General features: G+C 40.5%; 1 protein-coding gene across 1 annotated transcript in view; it reads left to right on the top strand.

Moving 5' to 3' along the window:
- The window catches only part of srgap3 (SLIT-ROBO Rho GTPase activating protein 3), a 55,670-nt gene extending 38,810 nt beyond the window's left edge, over positions 1-16,860 (top strand). Inside the window, exons 7-22 of the mRNA XM_070842961.1 lie at positions 11-232; positions 375-476; positions 1,227-1,424; positions 1,671-1,755; positions 3,831-3,858; positions 4,501-4,603; positions 5,511-5,571; positions 6,198-6,275; positions 6,369-6,503; positions 7,047-7,152; positions 8,508-8,735; positions 8,895-8,968; positions 11,304-11,484; positions 11,710-11,859; positions 11,957-12,272; positions 13,113-16,860. Of these exons, the coding sequence (XP_070699062.1) occupies positions 11-232; positions 375-476; positions 1,227-1,424; positions 1,671-1,755; positions 3,831-3,858; positions 4,501-4,603; positions 5,511-5,571; positions 6,198-6,275; positions 6,369-6,503; positions 7,047-7,152; positions 8,508-8,735; positions 8,895-8,968; positions 11,304-11,484; positions 11,710-11,859; positions 11,957-12,272; positions 13,113-13,559 (2,514 nt within the window). The 3' untranslated portion in view covers positions 13,560-16,860. The remainder of the gene's footprint in view (positions 1-10; positions 233-374; positions 477-1,226; positions 1,425-1,670; positions 1,756-3,830; positions 3,859-4,500; positions 4,604-5,510; positions 5,572-6,197; positions 6,276-6,368; positions 6,504-7,046; positions 7,153-8,507; positions 8,736-8,894; positions 8,969-11,303; positions 11,485-11,709; positions 11,860-11,956; positions 12,273-13,112) is intronic.
- Positions 16,861-25,673: the final 8,813 nt, after the last annotated feature.

Here is a 25,673-nt window from a genome sequence, read left to right as displayed (position 1 = left end):
ATCTTCACAGTGCTGTGACCTTGGCTACCACGCTAGCTTGGCACGCACCTTTAGGACCTACCTATCTGCCGAGTACAATTTGGAGACATCACGCCATGAGGGACTTGATATCATAGAGAACGCCGTGGACAACCTGGATTCCCGCAGTGACAAGCACAAGATCATGGATATGCATAACCAGGTGTTCTGCCCTCCTATGCGCTTTGAGTATCTGCCACACATGGGAGATGAGGTGAGATGCTTGTCCTAATGCAACATTTGTCTGTCTCTTAACTCTAATATAACCAATATGCACAATGATTCCTTACAAAGTAACTATTTAACCTATCTATTTTGCCCTGTTCTACCCCTCATGTCCTCTTCCTCCTCTTCAGGTATGCCAGGTGAGCGCTCAGCAGCCTGTTCAGACTGAACTCCTGATGCGCTACCACCAACTGCAGTCCCGCTTGGCCACATTGAAGATTGAGAATGAGGAGGTGAGGATTTATGATGGCTCTCTGTCTGTCCAGTACCCCCCCACACACTCCTTCAGCCCCAACCCCCCCAAAACAAAAAGCCCTGCCTCATTTTCCCCAGAGCCAAGTAGGAGGGCCACATGACCATCTGTTCTCATTGCAATTACTCTCCAATGACCCCTGCTCAGTGGGAGCTGAGAATATATTTAGATTGTCACAGTGCCAATGTTGTGTTTTCTATGAAGTTATATATGAAACTGTATATTGTGTGAGGAGAGGACTTTCTCATTAAGAGTCGCAAACAGAAAGGTGTAGAAGGAGGTGATAATAGACTTTCCTGTGTCTCTTCCCTATCTCCCCATGTTTTGTGCTTTGGAGGATAATGGACGATCCATGCCATTAATGGAAATGAGATTTATCAATCTTAGCCCTAACCAAAAAGCCCCCTTCAGTAATTTCACAAACAATTTGTATCTTTCCCAGACACTCTTCATTTTCATGTCGTAGTCTGATGTATGCCTGACATGCGACTTGCTCTGGACTGATATTCGGATGCTGCTTGATGTCGTTTCATTGCAATCCAAGGTCATTTATTGTTCAGGGGTCAATATGTCTTTGATATAAATATGCTAGTGCTGCAAATCACTCACTCTGGTTTCGTCAGGCCTTGGAAAAAAAATTGCTTTCACTCTCACAAAAAGGAAAATATGACCAAGACTGAGTATGCTTCATGTGTCATCTTTTCCTCTCTATACTCCCACATCTGTGCAGGTGAGAAAGACCTTGGATGCCACCATGCAAACGCTGCAGGACATGCTGACTGTGGAGGACTTCGACGTGTCGGATGCTTTCCAACACAGCCGCTCCACTGAATCTATTAAGTCTGTGGCCTCCGAGTCCTACATGAGCAAGATGAATGTAGCCAAGAGGAGGGCGAACCAACAGGAGACTGAAACGTTCTACTTCTCAGTGAGTTCATGTCGATTTGTTAAGAGCTGGTGGCTGCAGGCCTGCTGTAAACTGTAGCTTGGCACTGCTTTTCAAAATCAAGCCATCAGTCATCATTTCCACATGCTCTGAAAATAGGAATTAAATTAAGACTAGATCTGATTGAATTTATGCTGATTTGAGCAAGACTGAATTGTTTGACTGGGCTCATGTTACACTGGATTAGTGCTGCTGCTCACTCACTGTGGCCTTTGTCTCTCTGTCTAGAAATTCAAGGAGTACCTGAATGGCAGTAACCTCATCATTAAGCTGCAGGCCAAGCATGACTTACTGAAGCAGACGCTTGGTGAAGGTGAGGAGTCTTTTCTCTTTATCTTTCTTCTGTGTTTGTAGTGGTCTTTTAATGGCATGCACCTGACCTAGTGTTTCATCCTGTCGTTATGACCCCCAGAATCCTCCCACAGCTCTATAAAATCAAAGCCTGTAGAGTTATAGTGGTGCAGGATCTATCTAATAAGCAGCAGGGAATGATGTATAGGAGGCTACAAAGAGATATTTTATTCAAGGAAAGCAGGAAAGAAAGAAGAAATGAGAGTTGATACTCAAATGAAAAAATATTACACCAAAAGCAGACCACATCTACTCTGAGGTATCCACTCTCGTTTCTACTTATCTCCATCGGTTAAAGCATTATCCGGTTAGTCTCTATATGGAATAGCTGCAGGGAAGGTTTCCATTTCCAGGCTGGAAGAGAAAGGCTTCCCTCGGCCCCTCCCGTACCCAGGGGTCCCCTTGTCACCTCAGCCGTGAACAGTTTATGCCCAATCAATCAGCAGGACCAGACCCAGGCCCATATCTGCAGCTGCTCCTGCGTCAGTGGTTCACCTAATAGAAAACGGCACCAGGCGCAGACAGCTGAGGCCTTGCAATACACATGCATATTTCCGGATTTCACACCTTTGATCCATTAATTCATTAATTCAGGTCTTACTAAATTATTCATTTTGCTCTGTCGAGCTTTCAGGGCCTCAAGAAGTCCATGTTATTCCCTCTGAGCTCTGTGGCCAACTACCAAATGGCTGTTTTTGCACTCCTAAACACCTGAAATCATAGTTGACATGAATCTCTGGACAGATCTGTTTGTATGTCCAGAGCGAGTGTTGGAACACGGCATATGGCGTCTCCAGGTATCCCCCATGTTTAATTATTCAGGTGATCAATCAGGGTGGCGTCGTGCTCATTAGCTTGTTCCCTCACACCCAAAATAGCGTGTTTGTTTATGTGCATGGTTGTTGCTGAGCATGACAGAGGGAACAAGATGTGACTGGTGAGTGCCACATGGCGTTTACATCTTGCTGCATGTATTAATAAAAACATAATGTCAAGCATTGGCACCAAACAAGATGGTTCTGGGATGTCTGCCAGCCCTTGTTTCCAAGATAAGGAGTCACCAGTTCCCTTATTCAGTGAATTTGATTTGTATTTGTCACCTTTTATAGTTATAGAAGACACATCTCTCTGGCAGCTCTGACTCTGACAGTTTTGGATATGAAATTAAGGGAAAATCAACACAGGCTTTTTGGCGTATGCTTGAGGAACTCTATGTAATTTTGAGGTTGGTTGGTCAGAGGTAGATGGGGCTATCTTTCAGAGGAATGATGTCTGGGAAATGTGCTGTTGTTTCTTCACATGAATGCTCCAGAGACTTTCTCCCATCTGTCAGAATGATGTGCTGAGAAATTGGTTAGCCTTTGCTCTTTCTGTCCATTGTTAGGTGAAGAAATAATGTTGGAATACTTTGGTGCCATTGTTGTGGTTTTTTATACATTGACACCCTTCCAGTTGATAGTCCAGTCACTGGCAGACAAAGACACACTCTCAGTTCATATACTGGGTCATCTTTGAATGAACTGACCAAGCTCTTATATTCTGTTTTAAGGATGTGTGTTCAAAAGCAGAAACATAAACTTTGATATATTCTTAAAGGAGTCAAGAAGAGTACAGCTGAGTTTGATGATGTCTTTGCAGGCTGTTTCTTTAAAAATGCTCAGTGTCTATGCCCATAACATGTGCGTGTGTTGTTGGAGACCCATAACAAAAGGCTCAGTGAGCCGACACAGACATTGCTCAGTGTCACCACTGATGGACCCCTCCCTTACCAACACAGACACACTGCAGCCGCCACCCCCTTTTCTTTGCTCTGAGAGGAGGTCTATAACCCCTCAGGGTCCTCTGGGTCCCCTGAGGTTTCAGCGAGGTCTGCTCAATAGCTTTGTCCAATGAATGGTGTTAGTGCTGCTCCATTCATCGCTCTCTCAATAGTCATGTTGTCTCTCATCAAACCCTTCAGTGACGGTGGACACTGGAGTCTGTATAATGCGTACCACAAAGATTTAACATGTCCCTCTGTGTTTATTTTTTCCACAGGGGAAAGGGCTGAATGTGGAACTACAAGGTATGATGTCCTTAGAGATCCCTGTCTTTCAGCTATGCATCCACTTATATATGCATATACATACGTGTGTGTGTGTGTGTGTGTGTGTGTGTGTGTGTGAACAGAATAAGTCACACTAGCATGTTTCTGTGTGGTTGTGAACATATGCATGCTTGATTTTATAATGTTAGTTAAAACATTTACAACATTTTTGCATGTTGATATATATATAATAGCATGACATAAGAAACATGTATATTGGAATCATGTATGAGTGTCAATATGTATCACTGTATGATATGCTTAGATCGCTAGTTTAATGCAGTAACGTTTCTATCTGACAACATGGCATATATAAACTGATGGGCTTGATTTTATTGGCCTTGTTAATAATGTACATTAGTCTTCGCTTTGTTTTTAGTTAGTCAAGACAGGTTTTATTGAAGATCCAACCCAGAGTCCTGTTACTCCAACCCCTCAGCAATAATTAAAGATGGACTTTGATCCGGCGTTAATGATAAATGACCTGATTTTCTAAAGGTTCTGCTCTTTACTTTAACAGAGTTTTTTTTACTGCTCTATTTAAGCAACATTTTTTTCTTTGATTCAACAGTTTTTACAGACTATGGTGTTTTGTTGTTCCCTTTGTTCATCATTTCCCAGGCCCCCCACCCTTCCCCCTAAACCACAGAAAATGCGGAAGCCTAGGCCACGCTCCACGTATAACCATAAGCTGTTTAACGGCAATATGGAGACCTTCATCAAGGTACCCTGTGGTGGTGGTGTATGACTGAGTGGTCCTTGTGGAGCACGAGAGGAAGGCAGCTAGAGCCTTCGCTCTCATTCTCATCCTCACTTTGGCCTTCTGTTCCTCCCTCTTCCAGCTGCCCTTGATCATGATATAACGCCTCTGTTTAACCTCTAATCCTCCTCCTCCCTTCCGTGGCTCTGCTGGTGCAGACAGAGCGACAGTCAGCTGTCTCTTTATTCCCCTCCAGAACAATTTACCGTCTCTGGCTTTATTTCCAAAATCAGGCGCTCTTTAGCTGACTGAGAGGTGGGAGACAGCAGTGGGTCTGCTTTGTCCCTCACTGCACCCAACCTTTTACTGCATCTCTGTAGCATTCCTGTTGCCAGCCCCTGTGCTTAGCTTTCTTTAACCTCCAGAGGGGTCATTCGTCATCTGAGCTTTTCTAACTTTGTGCTTCTCTGCCCTTTCTTCCTCTGCTACTCTGTGCCTTGCTGCTTTCTTCCCCAGAGGAAGAAGGAATGCTCGTACCCGCATTCAGGTACCTCTCTTGTTGGAGAGTATAGGTCAGGGCACGAGGGCACTAAATCCTCCTGACTATCAGTAGAAATATACTGGCTACTGCTCAGGCTACATTTGCATGCTGCTAGTTTCCACTGCTGTTTGTATTCTGTGAAATCAAGTTATTCAATAACAGTTGCTTGTATTTTGGGTGTTTTTGTTTGTTTTTCAGTTGCATATTTTTTTATGAATATGAACTAGAGCAGGGGATTTGCTATTTGTATGTATTGAAAGGAGAATGCATATATAATAATATATAAATACCTAATTAAGACATTGTTATAGCATTATATCATTTTTTTTGCAATTATTTGTCCTACTTTTCTCTTTGTATTTGTTCACTTATCTTGTCATTTCATTTCAGGATTCAGGTCAACCGATCCCACTTGTTGTCGAAAGCTGTATAAGATACATCAATCTATATGGTACGTTTCACATCATGTTGCTGCCACCGCCACTTCTGAGTGAAAGGGAAGAAAAAGAATGCAAACTGCGGCGTCCTTTCAAAACTCCTTCAGCCTCATAAGAAGTGACAGCAGCTATTGTACGAGGCAATCTATTTACACGAATAGCCACAGGTACAGAGACTGACCTGCTCTGCTCTCCACCTCTGTCTCTGAGGTGCTCAGCTGCCTGCCAGTGATTTGACAGGCTCGTAACAATAGATCACACAGGGAGAGTTTTGAAAGTCCCATTGGTTTTTCTTTAGTCAGTTCAGCTAACCCAACCCACCCTCTTTATAACTCCTCCCTGTCTACCTTCACATCTGTCTTCAGCTCATTGCTGTAGCCTGCAGGCCTTTCCCTTGGATCTGGACCTAATGAAACTCCAGAAAACTGATTAGGAGCCCTCTAACTGAAACCATATGCTGCAGCCTCACTGAGGGGGCCCTCTCATGGAAAAATACGCATCTCCCTTTATGACTAGATTACATTTCCTGCTCTGTGTTATGTGTTTCCAATGGGCTTTCATGAAGCTGGCACTGGGGTTTGGAGATAATAGTAGCTAGCGTAACTCTGAACCTCCGATTTCTGGGTTGTATTTCTTTCAGGCTTGCAGCAGCAAGGCATATTTCGCGTGCCAGGATCACAGGTGGAAGTCAATGATATTAAAAACTCATTTGAGAGAGGTGAGTCAAAGATAGATGGGATCACATGCTCCTTTTTCATGTCACACATACTTTAATGTCACCACTGAAAGCACACTTTTTTTTCTTATTTAGGTGAAGATCCACTGATTGATGACCAAAATGAGCATGATATCAACTCAGTGGCAGGGGTGCTGAAGCTGTACTTCAGAGGACTGGAGAACCCCCTGTTCCCAAAGGAGCGCTTCCTGGACTTCATCTCCACCATCAGTGAGTCACGCACAACAGAAAATATACAAAGTCATCACAGTTGTGAGAGGACTGGTTAAATAGAAAAAAAGAAAACTCACCTTGCAGTTTCTTAGAAAATCAGCTTTACTGAAGAAGAGAAAGGCACACAGTGCAGCACATGGAAGCAATCTTAACACCAGGGCTCCCTGCCTGATAGTTAACAGAAAGCCAGTAGGAAGAGGAGAGTGTGGGCCACATCAGTCTGCCGTGTGCAAGTTTACCACAGAATCATTTTCCCGCTGTTTCTACAGTAATAGTTTGATCACTCAGTGTGCCTTAGGGGTCGGGCAGGATGGGGCATCTATTAAAGTGTCCAATAACAGCTCTCAGAATCTCCTCTGCGTTTTGCTTTTGCTCGCTTTGATCAATTGTCCTTGCTCAGGTCTGGGTTATATCATATTTTAGTGGACAGTGTTGTTGTAGGCTCTGTGCCAAAACATCAAAAACCTCTATTTGTCTCTCGTTTATTGCAGCGTAAACCACTGTTGTTACACCTCTCTGTCTCTGTCCCTTGTGTTTCAGAGCTGGAGTCTGGAGCTGAGAGAGCGCATCACATTCAGCAGATAGTAGTGACTCTTCCTCGCACCATCATAATCGTCATGAGATACCTTTTTGCTTTTCTCAATCAGTGAGTTTGCACTGATTCACATTACATTTTAAGCTACAGGCATATACAGAAGAGCCTGAGTTTATTCTTTGGACAGACATCAGTCATGTAATTAAATCTTAAAGTTGATATTTATATTTATATTTATTTACCTTGGAAACTGAAGTAGTATACCTGTTCTCCAATAATGGATGTTATTAATGCTCCTTTTACTGGGTTTGCCTGCAGAACAAATAGTTTGATTTCATAGCTTTTACTCTGCTCTTTCATACCCTCTAAATTGTTGGAGCTGTTCCAGCTGTGGCTTTACTGCTCTGCCTCAGCTCCTTGATAATGTGCGACGACTGATTATGACTTCCTCTTGCAGCACTGAAAGATTTGGTTAGCAAGAGTGGGTTGTGGCTGCCTAAGTCGATTTGTTGAAGAGGTTGGCTGATCAGAGTGTTTTTAAGCAAAAGTCTAAGCTGTTCAATGGAGCATGTAATACTGTATGTCAAAACTGAATTCAGTCGAAAGCAGTGACTCTATACAGCTCATTTTCAGGCATTATGGGATTGATATTTTCTAACTTAAATCTACTATAATAAATTTCTTTATATTAACAATAGACCTCATGACTATGTGTACGTGAACAGATTCACAAATAGTGTGGAACCCACAGAGAAGGGTCATCTGACTGTAGTTCCCCTCAGCTCTAGGCAGCTTTTTAACATCTTTCATCTCAATGTTTAGGATTTCTGGCCCGTAACTGTACTCTCTTTACTCTTGGTTCCATCTCATTTTCGGCCTCAGAAGGCAGCTGTAAAAACCAGATGTACGCCACCTGCCCGAGAACAATGACAAACTTAGCAACTAGCTGGAGAACATAGTCAGTCTGTAAGAAGCTAAATAGCCCCATATTTCCCCCTGGAGTTGGTTGAGACCAAAAACAGAGCTAAAAGGAGAGTGAATATTAGACTTACAGTATATTTGGCAGGTGGCCTGAAACACAACTTAAATTAAATGATAATGTTGCTCCTTGTCTGCTGGATGCATAAAGTCGCAACTGTTTGCATACATATCAGCCATTTCAACTTAAAAAGAGATACCGTGTTTATATCGTGTTCACATCTTTTTTCCACTGTCCCCAAATGGCCTAAAAAATTATGACTTAATCTATAATCCAAATGTAAACAAAACGGTAGCTCAAGCACAAAAATACAGGAAACAGAATTGTAGCCTTATCACTCCCAACTTGAGTGACAGGTCCTTTGATACACCAGACATAAACTGTATCTTTACATATAGTTCATATGCTATCTGATGTTGTTAAAAGTTGCTTCCACCAGTAATATTTGTATACAAAGGAAAAAACGTTTCCCTCTCCCGTCCTTCAGTCTCTCCCAGTACAGCGACGAGAACATGATGGATTCATACAATTTGGCAATCTGCTTTGGTCCAACCCTGATGCCCATACCAGACGGACAGGATCCTGTAGCGTGCCAGGCACATGTTAATGAGGTCATCAAGACCATCATCACCCACAACGAGCTCATCTTTCCCAGTCAACGTGAGCTGGAAGGCCCAGTGTACGAAAAGTGCATGACTGGGGGGGAGGAGTATTGGTGAGTACGACACCAGGCAGTGAACATGGAGGCACAAGTACAAATCACTGTTTGGTGAAACTACAGTTGTTTGTGTGTGTTTTGTGAGTTTAAGAGGAAAACCAAATTTCTGCCATGCTCCAATGTCCAAAGAGTTTTCGTTTTCATTTGCTCCCACAGTGACAGCCCCCACAGTGAACCAGGAACTATTGACGAGGCTGACAATGGAACTGAACCACACACCAGCGACGAAGGTCAGTACATCATAGTGGTTGTTTTTATCGTTTTTTTTTAAAGAGACTTTTCTATTACCAAGGTATGTCTTCAGTCATGCGAGTGATATGGCTCAAGGGTCAGTCTGCCCATCTTGACAACTATGGGATAGATTGCCATGAAATTTGACATAGGCATTTATGGTCCCCAGAGGATGAATCGCACTCCCCTAGCTTTACTACTACTAACATCTTGACATTTATAGTTTTGAGTGAAATGTCCTGAGAACAACTGGGTGGATTACGATGAAATCTGGTACAGATATTAATGTTCCCTTCAAGATAAACTGTAACAACTTTGGTGGTGATTCCGACTTTCCATCTAGTGCCGTCCTCAGGACAGAATTTCAATTTGTCCAGTACTTTGCCTTGACCAAATACCATATAGTTATGTAACTTCACGTTTGATGCTAATTAGCAAATATTAGCATGCTAACACATTAAACTGAGATGGTGAACGTGATACATTATACCTGCTAAAAATCAGCATGTGAGCATTGCTATTGTGAGGATGTTAGCATGCTGAGCTGAGGGGGTCTTACCTGTGCACACTATAGTTAATTTACTGTGGAACTACAATTTACAGTCAGTATATTCTGTTGCTATTTCAGTTTATTTTGAATACAAAATATTGACAGCAGTTTTACAACAGCACTAGTAAAGGAGATGCAAATTCTACAACTGTGTTGGAGACACAGTGTTGTTAATGCCTGGTCATTTGGTCATTAAGTTCACATCTTAGTATTAAACAGATTTCACATTAGTATATATGTGATTTTAGTTGTTTTTTTTGGATAGGACAGCTTTAGTTACTGAGTGACCTTTTTTATTAAGTCCGTTTGACTTTGAGGTGAGTGAGGTTTTGCACTGCAACAGCTTGTGATTTAACAGGCTTATGCGATGTTTGAAGCTGAATGCAAGTTGAGTAAACACTGCTGGCATGCAGCACTGCCTCTTTGATCTGTCTTTCTGTGTATGTGTTTGTGTGTGTGTGTGTGTGTGTGTGTGTGTGAGTCTCTCTCTCTCTCTGTCTTTCTCCTCTCTCCCTCCTCCCCTGCTCGCTCTTTGTTCAGTGTTAGTCAGCAATTCTCCTGGGACTTTCTCCTTTGTGCAGTGTTTCCCCAATTCTCCTTTGAGCCTTGAATACATAACGGGGCCAGGCACAAAAGCCAAAACATGGGTAATACTTGAAATAATATCTCCCGAGCTGTCAGTGAAAAGGTCTATGAGGTATGGAGTGTGTTAGGTCAGACTGGGATAACTCTATCTCTGAGCTACATTGGTGCCGTTGACTGGATTTGTAATGATAGCTGACCCTCTCTCTCTTTTCTTGCTCTCAGTTGGAAAAGACTACAAAGGCCGATTGCCTGCTTTAGATTCGCCTCTTGCTGGCCTTAATACTGAGAGTCTTGTGTAACATTATGGGCTCTTGCACTGCACTGTATTTTCTGTTGTCGGTTCTCTTGGTGTCCTCTGGCAACAGTTCAGCTCACTAAAGAAAAACAAGTTGGTGTCCAATTGAGAAATTAGCAAATATGCTGTGATGGTGATCTTAATTACTTTGTCTACAACCAAATTTGAACAAAATGTCTTTTTTATTTTCATTCACCATAACAATATTTGCCTTCTTTCATGTCTTTGCACCCCTCCAACTGACGTTAACCATACAGTTAACTCTGACTGACCCCTGCTGGCAGGTGTGTAGAAATGCACCGCAGACAAGACGAGCCAAAACTCTGTTTAGATTATCATCCTGTAACCTAAAATATTTATCATAAAATATTATATTATTTTCCATACAGAATGTTTAAATCATAGTGGCTGCCTGCCATGCAGTCACTATTGCAATAATTATTTCAGCTACAATTAAATAATAAAAAATGATGGTGTTTGGTGTGTAGACACAGACATAACTGAGTTTAACTTTTTGGAGACAGCATTATGTGCTGGATGTAATGATGTAAATGCAGCATAGCTAAAATTAGAGCAACATATTCGAAAATTTCTTAATTTTTTTAGTTTATCTTAGTATTATACAACACTAAGCAGTATATTTAGTAAGAGGGGTCATGTCCAGCGTTTGTCTAGAACTGATGGGGTCTGATGGGTCATTTCAAAATGACTTAACGTATATTGAATAAAAGGTTATTTTTGATTGGTTGTACTGATTTCAAATGATGTTGTTGATCAAGTCAAGGAACAAAAAAACGCCTACCATGTCATGCCTGTACCTTCGATACGATCATTGCCTTGTTGAGGTCTATAAAACAGTTTATTGTGCTTTTTGTTGATGTTTTTTCTCTATTTATGTTTTCAGAGGTTGAACAGATTGAAGCCATCGCTAAGTTTGACTACGTGGGCCGCACCCCCAGAGAGCTGTCCTTTAAGAAGGGAGCCTCTCTGCTTCTGTATCACAGAGCATCTGAAGACTGGTGGGAGGGTCGCCACAATGGCGTGGATGGCCTCATTCCACATCAGTACATTGTAGTACAAGACCTGTGAGTAAAAGCAGAGTGTGTTTTAGCAGCAGGATGTTTATCCTGTGGTTCTCTGAAAGTTAAATCTTTCAAATGATCATCAGTGAAGCAATAAACAGTACAATGAACCAGTGTGCAGGATAATATTATACTCAATATTCCTTACCAAATTTTAATTTCATGACTGCAGGTATACATGTACTTCATGTGTGTATCTAATGCTCACCAGTGCCTCTGCTCTTTCAGGGATGATGCTTTCTCAGATAACCTCAGCCAGAAAGCAGACAGTGAAGCGAGCAGTGGACCATTGCTGGATGAAAAGGGTTCATCCAAAAACGATGCCCCGTCACCATGTGAACAATCACCTGATTACAACTTTGGAGGAGTCATGGGGAGGTGGATACAATTAAGAATTACACATGTTTTTGTTTTATAAGTACTATTGAAGAGTTTTTTTGTTTAACTGCAGTTCTGCTCTGATCCCTCTCTCCAGGGTAAGGTTAAGGTCCGATGGAGCTGCAATCCCTCGTCGTCGCAGCGGCACAGACACCCACAGCCCAACCAGAGTGGCTGACACTCCACCTCGTGCTGCAGCCTGTCCTAGCAGCCCACACAAGGTGTCCATCAGCAAAGGTCGTATGGAGAGCCCAGAAAAGAGGCGTCTTGGCACTTTTGGCAGTGCGGGAAGCATCAACTACCCAGACAGGAAGGCCTATCCTGAGGGCCACCCTCTGAGACCGGTGCCAGGGGCCACTCGTCACAGCAGCCTCGGGGACCACAAATCACTGGAGACTGAAGCTCTGGCTGAGGTAAGGGTGAGTAACTACAGGTAGAGGCAAAACTGATACCAGGAGGGTGTCATTTGTTTATATACAGTGGGTACGGAAAGTATTCAGACCCAGTCAAGTTGTAGAAACATCAGTGGAAACAGGATGCACCTGAGCTCAGTTTTGAGTGTCATAGCAAAGGGTGTGAATACTTATGTATATGTGATATTTCAGTTTTTTATTTTTAATACATTTGCAAAAATTTCAAAAAAACCTTTTTCACTTTGTCAGTATGGGGTATTGTGTGTAGATTGATGAGGAGAAAAAAGAGTTGAATCCATTTTGGAACAAGGCTGTAACATAACAAAATGTGGAAAAGGTGAAGGGGTCTGAATACTTTCAGTACGCACTGTATATCTCTGTTTGGTGGTTTTGTGGTCCCAGTACTAGACATGATATAAAGTGTCAGGTAATTATAGCACATAAGTGGATTAGAAAGGTTTCGGTAGAACAGAGCCAGGCCCCCTGATGTAGCTGTCAATCTGAGAGCAGCAGTTGGGACATGGAGTAAATGTCAGGGCCAGACTGCAGCTGGGAGATAGACACAGCTCAAGGACACAGAGGCCTGGAAATGAATAACTAAGCTAAAGAGCACCGAATGTTCGGCACCAAATTGTCCTCATCGGCTAATGGCTGCAGCATATTAGATCCATAATAAGAACATAAAATGTCCCGTGTTTGTCTTGAACTGATGGGGTCTAATGGGTCATTTCAAAATGGCTTATAGTATATTGAATAAAAAGTTATTAAAAAGTATCGTAAGTATAAAAAGTGACAAATTTGATTGGAGTATGCGTAAAAAAAAGTCCTCTCCTCTACCAGGACATAGAGAAGACTATGACTACAGCGCTCCATGAGCTACGTGAGCTGGAGCGACAGAACACCGTCAAGCAGGCTCCCGACGTGGTCTTGGACACCTTGGAGCCCATGAAGAACCCAGTTAGCTCAGAGCCCGGCAGTCCACTGCATACCATTATGATCCGCGACCCGGATGCAGCCATGCGTCGCAGCAGCAGCTCCACCTCAGAGATGATGACCACCTTCAAACCCGCTCTCTCTGCCCGCCTTGCTGGGGCTCAGCTACGCCCCCCACCTATGAGGCCGGTGCGCCCTCCTCCCACCCAGCACCGCTCGAGCAGCTCCAGCTCTTCGGGGGTCGGCAGCCCTGCTGTAACTCCCACGGAGAAGATGTTTCCGAGTAACAATACAGCTGCTGGTTCTAATATGAATACGTCTAGTGATGCTGGGGATAAGTCTGGTACCATGTAGCAGAGGTGGAATCTGCAAGGTGGGAAGGTTGTAAAGCTTTCCAAGTGAGAGGAAAGCTTATGGAAATGGGTGCCGATGTGTGAAAAGCAGATATGGGTGTTTTCGTCTCTGCCTTTTCTGCCTGACTTAATTCATATATTGAGGAAGCTCCCGAAGTGAGCCCGCAGTATGTTACCATGGTGATAAAGTGGTGGAAAAAGCTGTAAGGGTGTGATAGCATAAAGCTCAACTCTCTATGAAACTTGATTTAACTTCAGAAAAATGTGTGTATATACATGTTAATGTACATATACACATGAAAATGTATATACAGTATATACATGTTTTTCAGTTTTACCTCAGTTTCAACAAAAATCTGTGGCCAGGCGCTTGTTTTACAGGCTGACTCGTGAATGCAAGTGAAGCAATACTTGTGTGAAATTTGGTATTAGGTTTCACCCAGTACATACATGTTATCCAGCAGATGTTTCAGTCACATCAGTAGATGTATATGAAACCTCATCTGGATGGGTGTAAACATTCAGGCTAAAATAACATTTCTCTTCACCATTTAGGTCACAGGCCTTATGGCTGTACATACAAACTTACTTGAAGTCGCCATGCTTTCTGTTTGTACTATAATACAGTGGATGTTCAGCAAAGTAACAATTTAGTGACATTATATACTTCTGCATGCAGGGTTTGGAGAGAAAAAGGAAAACATTAAAGACTTGAATCACTTAGAGATTGTAATGATGTTGGAATTCCGCACATGGCCATTGTAAACAAAAAATGTTAGTTCGAACTTCAATTGATTAAAATCAAGTTTCAGATTGCCTAAATATTAATATAAGTAATACATTGGAATCTACATTTGAATCCTACAGTGTTATATTTGAAATCTACCGTGTGTGTGTGTGTGGCTATTGGTACTCTAGATGTTGTACCTGAAGATAAAAGCATCCCAGCATGACGGTGACCTCTGAAGTCTTACACATTACTAATCAGAACTTTACAATGTACGGTTGGACAGTGGGCAGACTTAACATAGCTGTTTCCATGTTGTTTTTTTCCCCTATTTCCTGTATATGAAATGCAGAAAACTAATGTAGGATTCCTGTGGTAAGCTTGTACATAATATATAGCTAGTAATTTTTTAAGTGTTAATCTTGTACAGGATAATATGAAGAAGGCAAAGGGTAGGCTGAATGGCACTTGTTAAGATCATACACCACCTTTTTATCATCTTCGGTATACTACATATTCTTTGGCTGTGTAAAATAGAGGTCCAATCAATTACCTTCTACTGTGCTTAGAATTAATCTGGTAATCTTACTGTAGAAAACTGATCGCTGAATACGTTGTTTCTCCGTTTTGTTTTTGACACACTCACCCATTTTTACACACAGTTGGTAAAGTTTGAACTGTTGAATCTTCAAATCTGATTCGGGTGTTTTTTGTTATTGCATAAGATACATTGAAAAGTACCCTTTGTCAGTTCCTCTTTCAAATGAAAAATGTGATACTCGCCCCGAGAGGAACCTGAGAAATAGATGTTGTGACATACCATTATCACAGCTGTTTCCTTCCTTTCTGCTTTTTTCTTATCCATGTTGATAGATACGGTTATGCTCTGACTGTAGACTATGCGTTGGAAGAAAAACAAAATAGAGAACATTTCAGTGTTTATATGTACTGTACCTCTTGTCATTCTGACAGCTCTAGTCCAGAGACCTTGTTATCCGCATCCCAAAGAGCCTGCTCTGTTCTGCATGTTTTGCGCTGTAATGTCGGACTCATAATCTGGAGCAGTTAAACAATGGCTGTATGTGGTGCCTTGCCTTGGTGAAATGCACAAATTAATTCAATATTGGATGTTAATGGGACCTTAACATTTATGGGGATTGGGAATTATGAATTAAGCTGCTTGCTGCAGTTGTTCAAATACAAGTGAAAGAAAACAATGCTTGATCGAGCAAAAGAAACTCAAATATTGGCATGTAAACCGGGCCCTGATTCCACTGTCAACGCTGCTGCCATTCTGCAGTGTTTCTGAGATACATGCTGTAAAATGAAAATATTTGCTTGTTGTCAGTGGAGTCTTTGCTTTTTATTTGTCACAGGCAGATTTCTAAATGTCCAGGGTGGGAGGAATCATAAGAACAGAGAGCTCCCACAGCCAGAAAAAGGCAGTAGAGCATTTTAAGTCATGTAGTGCACTCACACCCTCTGCTGGTTCCTGCTGGTATTGCGTCTTCCTTTGACGAACCAGTGGACACCATCATCACCTTACATGGGCATTATATCTGCATATCTGCAGATACTGCAATCACTAGACATACCCATACAGTTCTGTTTGTCTGTTACAGTTTTGCACCTGTTGAAATCTATGAAGTTAATGTTAGAAAAAAAAAGCATATGTTTATTGAAATACGAAGAAAGCACACAATTTCAAAAGGTGAAGTTATCATCATGATATTTAACTAGACTGTTTTTTTTAATTTATAGACACTTGTGTAAGTGCAGCAGAAAATTTCAGTGCCTTTTGTGCACAATATCAATTTTTATTGGACTTTTATATTTACTTTTTTTTTTACTGTAAACTGTTGTCTATTAGTTGTCATGTTAAGTATAAACTGATGTTGCTTTTTTAACTTTACTTTCTATTGCTACTCAGTTGTCAACCTTAAGAAACACATTGTGTAAAGCTATTCCTTTCACGAATTACAGAAGAATTGTCATAAAATGCTTGTCTGTGTTTGGGTGATCGCTGAAGAATAGAAGTTTTAAAAACTACTGTATACGCAATCTACTGGTGAAGTTCAGTAGAATCATCTCAGAATATTTTTCTCTCATCTTCCTGTGTGAATTGCCCGTGCTGTGGTTGAGCCGTTACTCTTGTCATTTAGCTCCTTCCCTTTCAAAGTAAAATCATTGCAGTATTGTTGGAAACATCAGGACTGATATGGAGCCTCCTCTTGCAGAGGTGCACTCTTCTTTCCCCTACATGTGATGTTGACGCTGACATTTTCTTTCCTGGAATGAATGCCAGAATGGGTAAAACTGTTTGTCTGCTGACATAAGAAGATATTAGGTTAAAATTCAAAAAGGACGTCACAGTAAGAGAGCAGACTTAGATGTTGTGGGGACCAGAGTGTGAGTTGCTGTCACACTGTTTACCTTCTCTTTAATTGTTTGTCTAGTGATGCTGTTTGTTGATGAGTGTCTGGTTGGTTGAAACCCTGTGATGTAATGTACACCATACCACTGACTGGATGTTGAAAACCCCCTGCGTCCAAATAAAACCATTATTGCCCTGTGATTTGGATAATGTGACTGAAATGTTTTTTTATCTGTGGTGTCGACTTCCAAGATCGGATAACAGAAAAGGTAATAAAGGTTTTTTATTTTGTTCTCACTTTGACCGTGCTTTAAAGCCCCTGAAAACCTGGTTTCAAGTCTTAAGTATTTCTTCTTAAAATATGCATTACTACATAATAAACATAGAAAAGTAGGGGTTTGGGGAAAAACATCCTTTCAGAAGGTATTACTAAAAATGTATAATTCAAAAACTCTGTTGGCAAAAATAAGCAAACAATTCCACAACTGTCGGGACATTTTGATAAATCCTGTTTGGTGTATGGAAGTATGTGATAACATCTACAGTTGCAAGAAAAAGTATGTGAACCCTTTGGGATTACTTGGATTTCTGCATAAATTGGTCATAAAATATGTTCTGATCTTCATCTAAGTCACATCACTAGACAAACACAGTCTGCTTAAACTAATACCGCACAAAAAATTATAAGTTTTCATGTTTTTATTGAACACAACATGTAAACATTCACAGTGCAGGGTGGAAAAAGTATGTGAACCTATGGATTTAATAACTGGTTGACCCTCCTTTGGCAGCAATAACCTCAACCAAACGTTTCCTGTAGTTGCAGATCAGACCTGCACAACGGTCAGGAGGAATTTTGGACCATTCCTCTGTACAAAACTGTTTCAGTTCAGCAATATTCTTGGGATGTCTGGTATGAATCGCTCTCTTGAGGTCATGCCACAGCATCTCAATCGGGTTGAGGTCAGGACTCTGACTGGGCCACTCCAGAAGGCGTATTTTCTTCTGTTGAAGCCATTCTGTTGTTGATTTACTTCTATGCTTTGGGTCGTTGTCCTGTTGCATCACCCATCCTCTGTTGAGCTTCAGTTGGCGGACAGATAGTCTTAAGTTTTCCTGCAAAATGTCTTGATAAACTTGGGAATTCATTTTTCCGTCGATGACAGCAATCCGTCCAGAACCTGAGGCAGCAAAGCAGCCCCAAACCATGATGCCCCCTCCACCATATTTCACAGTTGGGATGAGGTTTTGTTGTTGGTGTGCTTTGCATTTTTTTCTCCACACATAGCATTGTGTGTTCCTTCCAAACAACTCAATTTTGGTTTCATCTGTCCACAGAATATTTTGCCAGTAGTGCTGTGGAACATCCAGGTGCTCTTTTGCAAACTTCAAACTTGCAGCAATGTTTTTTTTGGACAGCAATGGCTTCCTCCGTGGTGTCCTCCCATGAACTCCATTCTTGTTTAATGTTTTACTTATTGTAGATTTGTCAACAATAATGTTAGCATGTGCCAGAGATTTCTGTAAGTCTTTAGCTGACACTCTAGGATTCTTCACCTCATTGAACATTCTGCGCTGTGCTCTCACAGTCATCTTTACAGGACGACCACACCTAGGGAGAGTAGCAACAGTGCTGAACTTTCTCCATTTGTAGACAGCCTGTCTTACTGTGGACACATGGACATCAAGGCTTTTAGAGATACTTTTGTAACTCTTTCCAGCTTCATGCAAGTCAACAATTCTTGATCGTAGATCTTCTGAGAGCTCTTTTGTGCGAGGCACGGTTCACATCAGACAATGCCTCTTGAGAACAGCAAACTCAAAACTGGTGTGTGTTTCTTATAGGGCAGGGCAGCTTTAACCAACACATCCAATCTCATCACATTGATTGGACTCCAGGTTGGCTGACTCCTGGCTCCAATTAGCTCTTGGAGAAGCCATTAGCCTAGGGGTTCATATACTTTTTCCACCCTGCACTGTGAATGTTTACATGTTGTGTTCAATAAAAACATGAAAACGTATAATTTTCTGTGCAGTATTAGTTTAAGTAGACTGTGTTTGTCTAGTGATGTGACTTAGATGAAGATCAGAACATATTTTATGACCAATTTATGCAGAAATCCAAATAATCCCAAAGGGTTCACATACTTTTTCTTGCAACTGTATCTCCAGCAGAGACTTGCTCACTTCAAGCCAGTGAAAAAAAGACAGAGAAAAACTGAAATCTGTCATGTGAACTTTAATTACAATAGCAATATTTAATTGAGGCAGATTCCCACCTAAGCCAGGATACAAATTGTTGAAACATTTTATGACAGATACAGAAAGTACCAGATAATGAATATCAATAACAACAACAATGGATTATCAGTCCTATTAAAGCTATTTATGTGTAGTATATTCATATATTTAAAAATTATATATAAATAGCTTACATGAGAGAGAAGAAGAACAGTTTTTAAAGGTAATTATTAAAAAAAAAAAAAGCTACATGAAAACCAGGCTTTAGCAAATGCAAAATGAACTGACTATAAAAGATCACAAGGATAAATTAACAGGAGCATGCAGAGCAGAGTCCGTAGTTCATTCTGTGGCCACATGATGGAGAAACTGCAACAGCGAAAGTGTTTGATGAATATGAGGTTTACATAAGGAGTGTGTAGTCAGCACTTCGTTAATGACTCTTAAAGGATTAGAAACGAGGGTGTAGTGACGGCTACACAAAGAACAGCGGTTTGCATAAATTAGATGATTATATCTCCATTTGAAATTGGCTTTCTGGTCCGCTGGTCAGATAGCGTTACACCAGCAGCTCACACTGACGGAGCATAAACAAAATTCAATTTGTTCCAACTGAGGAGCCCCTGCTCAACAAGAACATGTCAAACAAGCAATTGTGTTCACATTTTGGAAAGTATACCACTTACTACCAGGTAAAGATGTGCTGGAAGTGTACTTTTAAAAAGTTTTTAAAAGCCCAGTACAGCCGACACATTAAGTTATAAAATCAATTTGGATATTACATTAATTACACACTGACACTGATGTGTCAGTTTACAGAGCGTGATGTGTATTCAGTATCACTTTACATACTTATCACTCCATGACCTAATACGTTCTTGACTCTTCTACTTTCGTGATTTTGTTGCAAGATCAACATTCAGGTTTTAACAGTGATTTTGCCCCTTTTTAAGTCCAAAAACAGCGAGCACCGTGGCACACATCCTTGCCAACCTTAGGTTTTTTTTTTAGAACAAGGATGGCAAAAACTATCATGCAGGTGTGCGTTTACTTTTTGACAGGAAAATGTGGGTTTGGTATGAAGATAAACTAGCAAACAGTCCTATAAATTATTAAGATTACTTGAAAAGAAGAAATCTGAAAAAAACAAAACTACAGTTACGTAAGCTGGCATGGAAATTGTTTTATGCCTCTCTAGAATGAGGTATGCTTCATCAGTGAAGAACAGATACTACAGCTGGTTTGAAAAATAAGTTGCATAAGCTCCTCTCCAGTGGCCTAATTTGTCTTATCTTCTATTATAATTACTACACAAATGAGAGCCAACGCTTCAATAACTCATAACCTCTATGTAAGAGTCACAGCAGAAAAAAAAAAAAAAAAACATCTTAACTTCCTGGTCCAACCTTCACCCTCTCTGCCCTCAGCATAGATACATCGAAATAATTAAAGGTGAAGCTGTTACACTCTTCAATTAAAACCCTTTGAGGTGCAGGGATGAGCTGTAGATCATTCATTATGAATGAAACAATGTAAACAAATGAAAGACATGTTTAATTCATCTCAAGTGTTTCCATCTTATGTGTCCTACTTTATAGCAATAATAGCAGGCAGTGCGCTTGGTACAGATTACAATGCAAATTATTACATTTCTGTAGCGATAACATGCCAAGTGACATGATGCATGATGACAGCATACCTACAGTGCACTGTTTGATCATTTCACCGTTTAATCAGGAGTCATCTGTTGACTCAACATGGTTGTACAAGGGCATTTTATTTCAGTGATTTCAAATGAAATATAATCTTTGTTTTATTATCAGCAAAGAGATAGACAAAATAAGTGAAGCACAAACACAATGGTCTGCAAATAGTTGTTTTTATGCTTGATAATGGAACCAAAATATCAATATTACTATCCTGAAGAATAATGGCTTCCATATCTGTTGTTTGCTTGTGTGCTGCAGATGCTGTTTGCCACGCTGTTATCTGTGCCTTCATGTATTAATGTGACTCTTTGTCACAACATGACTTCATTCAGCAGAGACTACAATTCTATGAGTTAAACTTGTGCTTGGTTACAGCATTCAGGCTAACCCTTGACCCTAACAGTTTACAGTATAGGCAGAGGTTTGGTGCCTTGCTCAAGGGACAAAACCAGGGACTTTCCAGTTGAGAAGGAGCCTAGACCAGATCAAGATGTAGCATCTTTTCCATGAAAAAATGAGAACATGAAGCTTTTACATTTTTCATAGTTCGCCTGTCTCAGTGTGTCAGACAGACACCAGGGTGCTGCAGACGTCCCTCAAATGCTTAATACTTCATGCTGTAGCTCAATCAATAATTTCATTTTGATGCATATTCATAAAAAAAATGTCTGAACTCACTTAGAAATCAGAACATCTCATCAGTTTCTTTACACGCTCAAGCATGAATGGAAAGCAACTCAAATGATCACCGGACTTTCAAGGTTACAGCAGATGGCAACGCCTCTGAATTCGGTGACATTTCCATCTGCCTGTATCTTTGATGTGAGGGGATGCAGCGGGCTGGTGTATATGGAGCATGCATAATAAATTAAGCCCAAAGACATGGAGCGGGTAGGCCTTGTCCTTTTCATTGTTCATTCACACCCTCACGCAAAGATCAAGGCACATAACCGCTGACATGTCTTCACGAACACGTGCACATAGAATGCGCACGAAAGCTCTGAGGTCTTATCGTTGCTTGTTTATATTTATGATGTTTTTGCAGTGGCATGCCAAATGTGGCTTTGCAGCTATGACAGAACTTTGAAGTGAAGTTTTTGAAGAATGCCAGCGCTGAGGACCGAGGCAGAGCTGACCCTGTAGAACCAATCGCTCTTTGACTCCACGTTCATCTGATGCGAGCGGAAACAAATGACCAACATAATGTGATCATTTACAGTTAATCCGACACCTGTTTCGTTGGCCAGGTGGTGGGTTTCAGATTTGACTTGTCGTTAATACATCTATGATTAAATGTCTTGCTGATTACTTCATTGATTCTCTGGGTTAATGCAAATGCTCCAAGACGGCAGACCAGTAAAATGATCCCCTAGTCATTTATGAGTTCAATACCACAGTGCAGGTAAGTGGTAGAGACGGTGTAGCAGAATGTAGCAGTGAAAACTAGCAGTGAATCCATGAATGACTGATCCGGAAACTAATGTGATGAGGTTAGCTGCTGGTTGTGGGGTAAATATCCTGTCAGGTCTGTTTACCACTCCATGGTTAACAACAAATCATAGCAATTAATTCTAACACATTTTCAATTAAGTGCACCTGCTCCTACAAAGGACATGACTACAGATGAGGACATCTACTGGCTCCATAATTGAAAGGATCTCCGGGTAGAATATTTATGTAACTTGTATAATACATTGTAAATATAGAATTTCTGATAAGAATATTAACATCTGCCAATTTGTCCCAGGTGAGTAACTCAACCTCAGTTCAGTTCTGCCGTCGTAACATGTAACGTCTTTGTAAATTCTTTCCACTGAATCAGTAGCTCCAAAAGGCTAAGAGCTTTATTGTTGCTATTTTCTTCGTGCTAAATGAGAACAAGGCACTAATGTGTAACAATGTAGAAGCAAAGCACATATAGCACATGGAAAATTAATCAAGAATGAATCACTTAAACAGATCGCTGTCGTTGATCCCCTGTCTGCAAGGACAAGTCTATCTGGCCTGTTTCAGTCCATTGTTTAGCACTGTTTGATTTCATTTCCCACTGCCACAGCCATTGTTAAGATCCCAGACAGGTCTGGCCATGTGCACTGGGTAACACAGAGCTGGATGACTCACTTGCTAAGGGCCTCATTAGACAGATATAGGCAGAGAATAGATAACACTAGAACACTGATAAAGCCAAAGCACATGTACAAGTCTTTGACATAATGTATGACATAGTGCAGATATTTCAGACAAAGGCCACTGAGAGATCATACAGTTAAGGTTTACATATGAACCTCAGCAGATTGAGCTTTACAGGGGCTTATTCACATGTTACTATTTTGCATTAGCAAAAGCCTTTTTGAGGAAAACAAAATGCTGCCTGGCTTAAGTTTCGCATGAAGGCCCGTATTTTAGTGGGCATTAGAAAGTTAATGAATGTTCGACATTGATCTACGGTGTGTTTGCTGGAACTTGCTTGAGGCACACATTTAAATGAAAAAGGCAATGTAGATTTTCTCATTGTTTGTAGCAGCATACTCTCATCATTTGAACCATATTTCAATTACAGCAACAGGCCACTACAAAGCTGCATAAAATCATGAACCTGAAACCTCAGTTAGAGTTTCCTTAACGTAATTCATATGTGTGATGCTTGTTTTAATTCACATCAAAGAACTACACATGCAACACTTCACTGAAAAAAAGTTGAACAAGGTTTCCCCGCAGATTTTTCCCTCATGTGACATATTACTCTGCAGATGCTACTCTGGCTTAATGTTCTGCATAATGTCTGCGAGAAGGGGATCTGTTGGATAGACTTTTTCAACCTAAAACACAAACTCAATTATTAAATTCATCCCCAAGCTGAGACAGCTTTTTTTTTTTTTCTTTTTTGCTGTGAAAGGCCTCAAAGAATTTGCCTCTTGTGTTCTCAAAGAAGCAAGATGTCTGAAAGAAGTAATTTGTAAAATGTGACTCAGTTAATTAACTTGTGAGAATGAGTACAGCAGGCACTATATATTTTTAAGGTTTGTCTGTGAAGTCTGGCTGCCTTTAACCCTGTTTCAAGAAATGACTAAATCATTACCACTGCAACTGAATTTTGGGAATAACCATTAAAACGTTAAATACTGAGTCATTTTTCTTCTTTTTCCACAGAGACTCAACATTTACTTGATATTATCTGTGATTATCACGATAATGTTTTCTCCATGTGAGGAGAGATTTAGAACAAGGCCCCGAGTAACAAAATAAATAAAAAAAAGACAACTTGATGACAGGTTTAGTCTGACAAAATATCAGAAAACATTTAATGTTCTATAGATAATCCTTAAACACAGAATCAGCAACATAACTCTGCACTGAATGGAACATCTACAAATTCCAGACTGAAATAGATCCTGTGTAAAACACCTGGTAATGGGTTTAATCTGTAACATAATACCTGAAAACCTGAAACGGAGAGTCTCACAAGCATTTAGTACATCATGTCATCTTGCTAATATAAGCATATGATTACTGCTTGGCTGAGCATCCAGTGATTAAGTATTCCCAGTTTCCAAACCCATCGCAATGTCTCAGCAGAGCGAGGAGTACAGGGGTTGGTCAAACTCCAGCTGAAAGCATTTGATATGAAGCAGCATACATCTGTGTTATATCCACTCTGCATTATTGTACAGTTGTTCTTTTTTTTCTTTCTAAAGAGCATAGGCATTTACTCATGCAGTGCAGGTCTACAGAATTCAGAGTGTGGACCATGCCCTTTGTGATTTAATAAGTAAGAATAAATGAAATGGTCGAATGTCAAACACACGTACACACACACACACACACACACACGCAAATAAACTCACACAACAGAAGACATTGTTTGAATATAAAGTCTTCAGTGAGGAAAAGGCAAAGTAGAGCTGCATAAAATTATCTTTAGCTCAATGAATTAAAGTCATCAGACCTAACACAATACACTGAAATAGAGGAGCCTGATTGGGCTTGACATTTACAATTTCATTGACTTCTGAAACATTTTCACAAAAGAAATAATGGATGGATGATGAAAAAAAATTATCTGAAAATTTCCTTCAGAAAAACAGAGATGATAACAGACAGCAGCCTATTACAAAGGTGTGTCATTTTCTGTGACACTTCCTGTGATAAATGCCAAACAACTGTACAAATTAAAACGGTCTCGTCCTCCTCTTCAGGGGAAACCTTGTTACCAAATCGTTTGGTAATGCTATGGAGACCATGTGGAAAGAGTGATTAATGCTTTGGCAGCACCGTGAAATGATTTAGCTGGCTAAAGGCTCTGGGGGTAACATCCTCTAAACCACCAGGAAAAATGTAATTACTGCACATAAATGCCTCTGGATGTTTATGTGAATGAATAATCACATTCAAGCACACATCTGACATGGTCCAACATAAATACATTTGCATGATAATGTCATGTTGTTGCGTCGTTTAAGAGACTACTAGGACATTTTTATGGGCACATAAAAAAAAAGCTTCTTTAGAATCTGTAAAATATCAGTGGAATAAATTTTACATATACGTTTTACATTACAAAATATCTGTGAATGTGCCTAAGCTTCTCCTTCAAGGCAATATTGCAACGCTCTTGCAACCAGGGAAGAATACTGCTCTCTGTCTAAAGCCATTCAATCAAAGGTATAAGACTGCCCATATTTTAAAATAATATAAAATGCAATCATGGTACACACCAAGCTCCTTGTCATTTACTGTAATTATTAGGAGTGAGTAAATATCCTGTAATACTAACTCAAGTAGTAATGAGATCAGGATTATTATAGGTTATGGTGGGCCTCTGGCAAAAGCTTACTGGTATAAAAGGTTCTTAAGGGAAAATACTGTATGTGCTGACTCTCTGTGAGGCCCCTCAAAAGCCTGCTATACATTCTCGAATTCAAGGACATGATGTTTTGATTACTCCATGATGCCTTAAATGTAGAAAGATTGTTTACTTTAAGAGTTTCCCATTACGACACATTAGTAAGTACGAGGACTTGTCAAAGCCACACAGAAAGGTATGATAATATATACATAATATAC

This window comes from Pempheris klunzingeri, chromosome 2, assembly GCF_042242105.1.
Source record: "Pempheris klunzingeri isolate RE-2024b chromosome 2, fPemKlu1.hap1, whole genome shotgun sequence".
NCBI lineage: Eukaryota > Metazoa > Chordata > Actinopteri > Acropomatiformes > Pempheridae > Pempheris > Pempheris klunzingeri.
The sequence above is the reverse complement of the archived record's forward strand: the minus strand, read 5'-3'. Positions and strand labels throughout refer to the sequence as shown.